Source organism: Pyxicephalus adspersus, chromosome 2, assembly GCF_032062135.1.
Source record: "Pyxicephalus adspersus chromosome 2, UCB_Pads_2.0, whole genome shotgun sequence".
Taxonomy (NCBI): Eukaryota; Metazoa; Chordata; class Amphibia; order Anura; family Pyxicephalidae; genus Pyxicephalus; species Pyxicephalus adspersus.
The window spans coordinates 158113568-158123595 of record NC_092859.1 but is presented as its reverse complement, the minus strand read 5'-3'; the positions used below and the strand labels follow the sequence as shown (position 1 = coordinate 158123595).

General features: G+C 47.2%; 1 protein-coding gene across 2 annotated transcripts in view; it reads left to right on the top strand.

Moving 5' to 3' along the window:
- Positions 1–4978: 4978 nt before the first annotated feature.
- The window catches only part of CNNM4 (cyclin and CBS domain divalent metal cation transport mediator 4), a 26037-nt gene continuing 20987 nt past the window's right edge, over positions 4979–10028 (top strand). The window contains exon 1 of one of the 2 annotated variants that reach the window (XM_072402861.1): positions 4979–6051. In XM_072402861.1, coding sequence (XP_072258962.1) covers positions 5041–6051 — 1011 coding nt within the window. In that variant the 5' untranslated portion in view covers positions 4979–5040. The remainder of the gene's footprint in view (positions 6052–10028) is intronic. The other variant, XM_072402862.1, reaches the window with a different exon arrangement.

The window sequence follows — 10028 nt, the reverse complement described above, 5'->3', positions numbered from 1 at the left end:
TATATCTATCTAAATATATTTACAGTGGCTTCAGAAAGTATTCAGACCTCTCAGACTGGGCTCACCTTCCAACATGACAATGACCCCAAGCACACAGAGAAGATAACACAGGAGTGGCTTAGGGACAACTTTGTGAATGTCCTAACCAGGGCCCTAACTTGAACCCTATGGGACATCTCTGGAGAGACCTGACAATGGCAGCCCACCGATGGTCCCCATCTAAGAATATCAGAAAATCCCCCAATCCCGGTGTGCAAAGCTTGTTGCATCATCACCACCAAAAAGACTCCAGGCTGTAATTGCTGCCAAAGCTGCTTCAACTAATGAAAGGATCTGACAACTTATGGAAATGTGAGATTTCAGTTTCATCTTTTTATTAAAATCACAAAATTCTCTAAAATTCTGTTTTTAATTTGTCATTATGTAGTACTGAGTGTAGAATAATGTGAAAAAAAGAATTTAAACAATTGTACAATCATGCTGCATGATAACAAAATTGTAAAAAGTGAAGGGCTCCGAATACTTGAGATATTGTAAAATATTATAATCTATTCCTGATATGCTGATTGGCTGATCTCTTCCCTATGCACTTTCCTTTATTAATGTATTATTATTTATTATTATATTATTATTAATATTATTATTAAACAGGATTTCTATAGCACCAACATAGTACGCAGCGCTGTACATTAAATAGGGGGTTCAAATGACAGACTAATACAGACAGTGATACAGGAGGAGAGGACCCTGCCCTGAAGAGCTTACAATCTAGTATCTAATTTCCTTATAGAATATGTTGGTATGATGTAATGACTGATGTATTTCTTTTGTAATATTGTATTACATACAGGAGGAGCGGGAATAGCAGGTTCTTTTCTGCCATACTTGTACATCGGAATTAATGGTTGATTGTTTCCTGGGTTTGCTGGGTGTGCTGCTCTCCTCCTCCATTCTCTATAATTAAATTCTAAATTTATTAGCCGGGGTAGAGAGGTTGTACGGGCAGGAGGCCATGCATGACACAAAGACAATAAGCAAGGTGCGGTCCACAATCTGTGCCAAAGGCAATATGCCTGAAATCTGCAGGACCCAGCACATCAACTCTGAGATTTCTGTGTTACCCGAACTAATAGTCTATGGTGCCAGCAAAAATATCTTTACCATGCAACTAATTTGAGGTACACGTGGTAAAATGTTATTTCCGCAAGTTCTGCTGGTTTAGTGTCTATAGAGCAGCCTTTCCCAACCCCTCTGTGTATGGGGTAGGTAGGTGGGAAGGCTGTGTATGGGGTAGGTAGGTGGGAAGGCTGTGTATGGGGTAGGTAGGTGAGAAGGATGGATGAGTCTGGCTGCAGCATTCATATTAGATTGTAGAGGAGAGAGTCGGGTTATTGGAATACCAGGGAGGAGGAGGTTACAGTAGTCCATGCGAGGGATGATAAGAGCGTGTACAAGGAATTAGAAATACCTTTCAGGTCTTCAGAGACCCCCTTCTATAATTACTATATTCACAGATCACAGTATATTAGTGTGGGGGTCAGTGGGAAGAATTCATCTTACATTGCTGGCCAGTGGGAAGAATGTCACCCCTACAGATAGCTATAAAGATGATTGGTGTCACCTAAACTGACCTGAGAGGTGCAAACTGCTCATTGCTCCAGGAACCCCTAGCGCCCTCTGCAGGATCCTTGTTTGAGTAACACTATCATAGAGGAATTTTCCTATTTAATCAGAATCTACTGCATTGTCTGTTAATAAATAATTATATATCAGAATATACCAGAATAAGGTAAGTGGCTTTATGGGTCACATTGCACAGCCATTATATTTAGGATAGGTAACTGTTGGGGAGCTGTATAAAATAACAGAACACTTGATACGTTTCACTGTAATTCTGATATTGTTTTTAGATATTTTTTAAATATGATATTGTATTCATAAAGCATTTTCATGATTAAGGTTTGAAGTCAAAGAAAGAAACCCCCATGGGTACCTATCCTAATTATTTTTACTGGGGTTCCGACACCATTCCTTCACTAATATAGATTTGTGTAATATTGCAAAGCCACCAACCTCTGCTAAGTCGCTGGCTGTGCCTATGCCTACTGTTCATAATAAATGCTGGGCAGGCTACACTGACCATTTATTTTCAATGTTTCCATTATTCTGTCCAGTTGCACACGTGGGTGCAAAAGGGCCTGGGGTAAGGGAGGGCCCCATCATGGAGGCTTTCAGAGGAAAGTGAACTGTAGTAAAGAAGTCAGATGTAATCATTCTCTGTGCAGTCAGAAGCATGGGCTTATCTGTCTTAGCAATGTAGATCTCTTACTATCTGAGCTTCTGCACAGACTGACATTAACCCTGTGTGCTCACAAATCCCAGAGATTCTGCTCAGCTAAAATCTGAATTAGTAATAAAAATCATTATTATTCACAATATTGCAATTGCTGCGACATGCATAACCCCAGCACTGGTCCCTAGGATTGCACTGGCTATGCTGGCAGCTCTCCTGTCTCTGATTGAATCACACTTTGTGTTGCAATCAGTGATATATATTGTCCCGCTGACACTGCAAACTGCAGCAGGGAAAGTTAGTTGGGGGCCCCATTTCCATTTTTCCATGAATCCTTGTAACGCCCATGCCAGGTAAATCTTCATACAGGTTCTGTTTCATGTCTTTCCAATATAAGAGGCGGCATTGATCTCAACCAAACACAAACCCCTAAATCTAAAAACCTTTAGAAACATCTGATCCAAGTCCCTACTTGATTGTGGTAGGAAAGGTAAAAAATTAAACATTATATTTCTCTTAGATTGTAAGCTCTTCGGGGCAGGGTCCTCTCCTCCTGTGTCACTGTCTGTATCTGTCTATCTACTTACCTGATACACACATCCCCCACAGCTATTGTCCCCATTATTATTATTATTATTAATAGTCATATGTCATTAATGAGTCCAAGATCAATTTAGGGGGAAGCCAATTAACCTAACTGCATGTTTTTGGGATGTGGGAGGAAACCGGAGTACCCGGAGGAAACCCACACAGAACCTTCAAACTCCATGCAGATAGTGTCCTGGCTGGGATTCATCATTTCATTCGGGGTTGAAGACACAACGATCGCGGTCAACCTTCCAGAGACTGGTAGCTGTGCTTTGCTTCCGGTCTTTAGGCATAGAAATTGGGGTTACTGTGCGGGAACTCGGTGATATCGCGGGAACTCGGGATAATGTGACAATTCAATTAGGCCGGATCCAACAATAAATAACTAGGGGGGCGTTAGGCCGGACTGGAATACTGGCTAGGTTGTATCTGGCCTAAAGGCCGGAGTTTGCCTACCTCTGGTCTAAACCTTTCCAGAAACTAAAAAAAGTTTTGGCCTTTTTAGGCCCCCCAACCCTTTTCTTACATTGGGGGTCAGTGTCTGAGCCCTCGGTCCCTTACATTGAGGATCAGTGTCTGTGCCCCCCCAGACCCTTACATTAATTCTGTCTGTACAGGACAACCCCCAACACAGGGCACTGCACCACTCCACAACAGGGGTGCCAACAGCTGCTTCTCTCCTCTTTGCAGCAATCCCTGCAGTTCCCTTACCAGCCTCCTACCTCTCCCTGACACATTTCCCCCCTTCCTGATTTGGGGGGTTGTATGGATTTGCAATTAAATTTTAATTTCTGAAAATCAATTTTCATAACTTTTTTCATGGACAGTACAATGAATGTGTGCCGTACAGACAGAAGAACTGTTCAGTTCTAGAGAGTGGAGAGGGAGAACGCAGCAGGAGCCACCATGCTGCATCACCCCCAGCCCCCATAGGTGACAGCGGGTGTACAAAATCGTTCAATTCTTTGTGCTTTTTTTTGACTTGCTATGGATTGATCATATTATTATTATTACAAATACTATCATGTTTGTTATTTTTTATTTAAAACAAGAGCATACAAAATGTAAAAGAATGCAGCAAATCATTGCAGACTCATAATCTGACGATTATTTGTATCCTGTTGTATAATTTTACTCTTCTTAATGGACTTAGTAACCAGATAAAGTAACTTTACTGCCACCTATGATCGCACCGATCGTTTTCTATTCCTATTTGAAGACATCGGATTGCACATGCGCAGAAGAGCGCAGAGTCTGCGCAGGTTAAGCGGGCGTGGTCTGTCATTTAAAAGGCGTGGTCTGTCGAAAGCGTGAAAGAAGACTCGTGTCCATGGTAATAGGTGGGGAGTCACGAGGATGATGTAGAGGCGGGGCGACCGCTTGGGGCGTTGTTATGTAAACGTCTGTGGTTTTAAAATTTTAGACAGGAGGGCGTGGCTTAGCTTCACAAGGCCAAAGGGGTTGTGTGTATTAAATAGTGATGGGGTTTGGTTATGTAAATAAAGTATCTGCCGCGGTTTTCATACACATGAAAAGGGGGCGTGGTTTCTTGTCAATCCCCAAGGCGAGAAGTGTTTTGGGCGAGGTAATGCGAGGTAAATAAAGCTTTTGCCTCGGTTGTTTTAAAGGTATAGGAGGCGTGACTTGGCGTCACAAGGCCAAAAAAAAAGGCGTGTTTTGGGCGTGGTTATGTAAATTAAGCTTTTGCCTCGGTTGTTTTAAAGGAAAGGAGGCGTGACCCGGCGTTACAATGCCAAAGAGAAGGCGTGTTTTGAGCGGTGACGGGGCGTGGTTATGTAAAAATCTTTTGACTAGGTTCTTTTACAGGTACAGGGGGCGTAACTTGTTGTCACAAGGCCAAAAAGGAGGCGTGTTTTGAGCGATGGTGGGGCGTGGTTATGTAAAAGAGAGCCTCATCCGCGTTTTTTAACCAGTTTAGTCATATGAGAAGGGGCGTGGCTTAGTAAATTAGGGGGCGTGTTTTAGCAGTGACTCTGCCGTGGTTATGTAAAAAGAGCCTGGAGTCGCGTTTTTGAACTAGTTTAGTCATAGAGAAGGGGCGTGGCTTATCCGGAGGAGGAGGCGTGTTTCGAGCTGTGACGGGGGCGTGGCCGCAGCGTCGCAGACCCGGCTGTGGCCTCGGTGAGGTGAGGCACGCTATGGCCGGTCTGGGTGTCTCTTTGGCCGGTTTGATCTCGCTGTTCGTCCTACCGTTGCTCTGCGCTTCTCAGACGGAACCTTCTCACTCCCTGGAGCTCCCTCTCATCCTCGGCTTTCGCCTGGAGGGCTGTGACCGGCACGCGGGGCTGTCGGATAGCGGGGAGCTTGAGGTGACGGAAGGCAGCCGGCTACAGCTCCGCTTCTATGGCCTGAACCTGCGGCCTGATATCGGCGGCTTGCTGGCCTTCACGGAGGCCGAGGCGGGCTCCCCGGACAATAGCAGCTGTGTGAAGGACAGCGGGGACTTGGTGAGGGATCCCATTGGTCAGAATGTCAGCGAGGAGTCGGGGGGCACCGCGGCCCTGGTGGGGGTGAAGGTTCTGCCCCTGAGGAAGAGTCAGAGCTTCCGGGTCTATGCACTGTGTACGCGTCGGGGCCCCGGGCAGCCCTGGACTTTACACCCGGGCCCCGACGGGCGCTTACGGGTCCTGGAGGAACACAAACCCATCATGCCCATTTGGCTGCAAGCCATCGTCATCGCGGTTCTGCTCACCCTGTCCGGCATCTTCAGCGGCCTCAACCTGGGACTGATGGCCCTGGACCCCATGGAGCTGCGGGTGGTGCAACGCTGCGGCTCGGACAGAGAAAGGCGCTACGCCGCCAAGATCGAACCGGTCCGTCGCCAGGGAAACTACCTGCTCTGCTCGCTGCTGCTAGGCAACGTGCTGGTCAACACCACGCTCACCACCCTACTGGACGAGCTCATCGGTTCCGGACTCGCCGCCGTCGCCGCCTCAACCATAGGAATTGTGGTGCTGGGAGAGATTGTCCCTCAAGCTCTGTGCTCCCGACACGGCTTGGCCGTGGGCGCCAACACTTTGTGGTTGACTCGTATCTTCATGGTGGCCACCTTCCCCGTGGCCTATCCCATCAGCTGCCTGCTGGACTGCATTTTGGGTCAGGAGATTGGCACCGTCTACAACCGGGAGAAACTTCTAGAGATGCTCAAGGTGTGTGAATAATCCAACGAGACGATATTTAGAGGTTGGGTTTGGCAATGCGTGGGCGACTAGCTGTAGGTGGGTGGTGGCCTGTGTTGTGATCCAACTTTTCAGTAAAGAGCTGGGTGGTTACTGAAAAGTGCCGGGCGGTGCGCCCAACTAAAAGAGTCTGGAGGGAATACTGTAACCAACATTTATTGCATGTCCTTACCTAACCCTAGCATACCCGTGGGGTAAGTTAGGTTTGAGTAAGCACTTCAGTGTTAAACCCACTAATTTTTTTAAGCCGGCTTGGCCGTGGGCGCCAACACTTTGTGGTTGACTCGTATATTCATGGTGGCCACCTTCCCCCTGGTCAGCTGGACTGCATACTGGGTCAGGAGATGGCACCGTCTACGGGAGAAACTTCTAGAGATGCTCAAGGTGTGTGAATAATCCAACGAGGCCAGTACCATATTTAGAGGTTGGGTTTGGCAACAAATAATCCCAAGAGGGACTCGTGAAGTGCTTTGTAGTTCCTCGTAGTTGTGTGAACATCAAGCTTTTACTAATACCCAATTAAGTTCCAAATCTTCCATTGACCAGCTTTGTTAAAGACTTCAATGTGGATCTTCCAGGGCTTCCAAGGGCTGCTGCCTCAACCCAAAAGCCATTGGTAAGCAGAGTTGACATGTTGGCCGTGGTCTTGGATGCTTCCCGGTGACTGTCGCTTCCCAACAGGAGTTGGAAATCCCATTGGAATCTGCTCTGGTGGTGGCGCGCTGGCAGGAATTCCGAGCTCACAGCTCTTGTTGGAAGCGACGTTAGTTTTACTTCTGCCACCCAAGCGTAGACCCGGACCAAACTGGGCTCTGTTTATAGATGGCTGCTGACCCATTTGTGTTGGTGGATCATATTGCCTGTGGGACCTTCTGTATGTCCAAAGATCATTTTGAAGGACCATTCTGCTTGTAATGTGGTTGCTGCCATTTTTAACAGCAGCTTTACCTAAAACTTGCCCATTGCAGCCAGATAGCATTAATATGGTGGCCGTCAAAAACTAAACAGGAGCTACAGAGAGCTTTCATGGTGTCAACAAAGCTTGCTGGAAGTTCTGCAAATATGCGGTGCGCCCAGCTAAAGGAGTCTGGAGGAGGGAATACTGTAGCCAACCCTTATTGGATGCCCTTGCCCTACCCTAGCATACATCTGGGGTAGGGTAGGTTTGAGTAAGCACTTCAATGTTAAACCCAGGGTGGGATGAAATTATAGGCGGGTGACCCAACTCATCAGTACCCACCCCTAAACAGCTGGGTGTTTACTGAAAAGGGCCAGGGAGTTCCCTGCATTTGCTAGTTAGAGCCAGCAAACCTCCTTGTTATTGTGACCTCTGCAGTAATCGCCCCTAAGAGTCAGGGGCCAAAGACGTCATGTTGGGTGTTTTGAGTTTTTTGACAATCTGTGTTGCAAGGCATAGGGCCCATTCATGTGTTGTGTTGATGCACCTGCTATTGTACAATAGAGCCTTACGCAACCTTTGTGCACCACAGTGTACACGGCATGCATTGTGGTGTGCTTAAAGTCATGCACATTTTTCACCTGTTATGGTGCTTTGACATCACAATTATTATACCCTGTGTGTGCATTATTGTGCTGCAATGAAACACTAAAGAGTCATTGGGCCCTCAGAGTCAAAAGGCCAAAGGCTCTTCCTGAGTTTTTTTGTTTTCTTGGTTGTTGTTTAAACTTGCAGTGTTAAATGTCCCAGCCTCTGTCCTCCTGACCCCCTCCACCTGCATAGCAAGTCATAAGAATCCTGTAGTCCCTCAAGATGTCGGCCTTGGTGCTGACCTTGGAACTTCACGGTAATTAAGAAAAGAGCCAATAAAAAATTAAAATGCAATAAAAATTCTTTATATATGTAATATAAAAAACAAAGTAACTCCTATCATGCCCTAGTGTGCATGCAAGCAAAAAATAAATCTGGCTATACAGCTTGGTTTGCATGCCCGATATCTGGTGGTGGGTGCACATGGGAATGATTTGCCCCCATATACCACACATGCGCACCAGCTACATTAATAATACATAGAGATGTGGAAGAGGAGGCATTGCCAGAAGAAAGTTGAAGGTTAGAATTTACAAACTGATTTAATGGCCACTTATACCAGTGCCCACGGGAGTCCATATTTAGCATTTCTGGAGCCATCATGTCCAAGTGGACGCAATGTTTTTGATATTGAATAAAACATTTGCTGTTCCGATTCTGGAATTCATACTTTTAGCTTACTGACTTGAACTAGGTAAGCATTTCAGGAAAGTTGCAGAAAAAACAGATGTCCTTCAATGGTCCGGAGTTATTAAAGCTCTCCAAGGCTGAAAAGGATACACTTTCATTAGTGAACTTGGGTGATCCAGAAAACCTGGAATGGATCTGGTCAAGGATCCATAACATTTGCTAGCAAATAACTATGAAGAAATCCATTCTAGGTTTGCTGTTCAGCTTCACTGATGAAAATGTATCCTCTCCAACCTTGGAGAGATTTAATAAATCGGACTCGAATGCATTGAAGCAAGAGGACCAGAATAACAGCCAGGTGTGTTGGTTTTTAGAGGAGGGGACTGTAACGGCCTCCATGTTTCACATGACATTTGTAGTGAAGGTAACTTGGTAGACTTCCTTTGCTGAACTTCCCTCCTACAAAGTTGCATTTTCCTGGCTGTCATGCTGACTTGCTGAACTTCAGTCTGAACCGCTGTCCTGTGATGGTTGCAGATAAGTCGCTGTGTCTTGTCTTGCTGCATGCTTATTATAGGTCGGTGATTTAGAGAATCGGAGCTGGAAACAACCAGGCGAATGGTATTTTCACATGTGGGTCAACACTGGCACCCCCAATATTCTCCCATGCCACATTTGTTTTGAAGTGAGCATGCAGTATACAGAGGCGAGTGAATGTTTCCAGTCTGTGGATTCCCTTTGAGGCAGACTATTCTTAGTCCCCGGCTCCGTCTGTGGTGATAAGACACAAGAGTCAGATCTGGTACCCTTCTGTTTCATGCATTCTTTGCACTCATAATCTTTCTGTCTGTTGGTGTATTGTGCCAACTCATTGTGCTTGCCAGGTGATTGAGCTTTGTAATGAAGACTATTTGGTAAGCACTACAAAGACTGCTTATCTAAACACAGAACAAACCCATGAAATAGCTTTCAGGTCTTGGGGAACTCTAGCTGTATGTCAGGGCTGCTCTATACAACAACATTTTATGTTAACTGAAACAAATAACGGCTATGAAAAAAAAAAAACAGACCATGAATAGTGTAATGCTTCTTTATAATAGTGTGTCATGGGAAGTCTCCGCTTACATTGGTGGTCAGATTTGTGGGTATTGGGAGAAGCATCCCCTCAGCACTGGTGGCCAGGAGGGAGCGGGAGGGACGGGGCGAGCGAACGAGCCTTGGCGCTGGGGGCAGGGAGGGAGCAAGCGGGCCTTGGCGCCGATGAGTGGAAGGGGGCGGGCGATCAAACCTTGGCGCTGATGAGTGGGAGGGGGCGGGCGATCAAACTTTGGCGAGGGTGGGGAAGGGCGATCAAACCTTGGTGCTGGTGGCCGGAGCAGGAGGGGGCGAGCCTTGGTGCTGGTGGCCGAAGCGGGAGAGGGCAAACCTTGGCGCTGATGGCCTAACCGCCAGGGGGGCAAGCCTTTGTGCTGGTGGCCGGGAGCAGGAGGGGGCGAGCCTTGGCGCTGGTGGCCAGAGCGAGAGAGGGAGAGCCTTGGTGCTGGTGGCTGGAACGAGAGGGGGGTGAGCCTTGGTGCTGGTGGCTGGAACGAGAGGGGGGTGAGCCTTGGTGCTGGTGGCCGGAACGAGAGGGGGTTGAGCCTTGGTGCTGGTGGCCAGAGCGGGAGGGGGCAAGCCCTGTGGCTGGTGGCCGGAGCGGGAGGGGGCGAGCCCTGTGGCTGGTGGCCGGAGCGGGAGGGGGCGAGCCCTGTGGCTGGTGGCCGGAGCG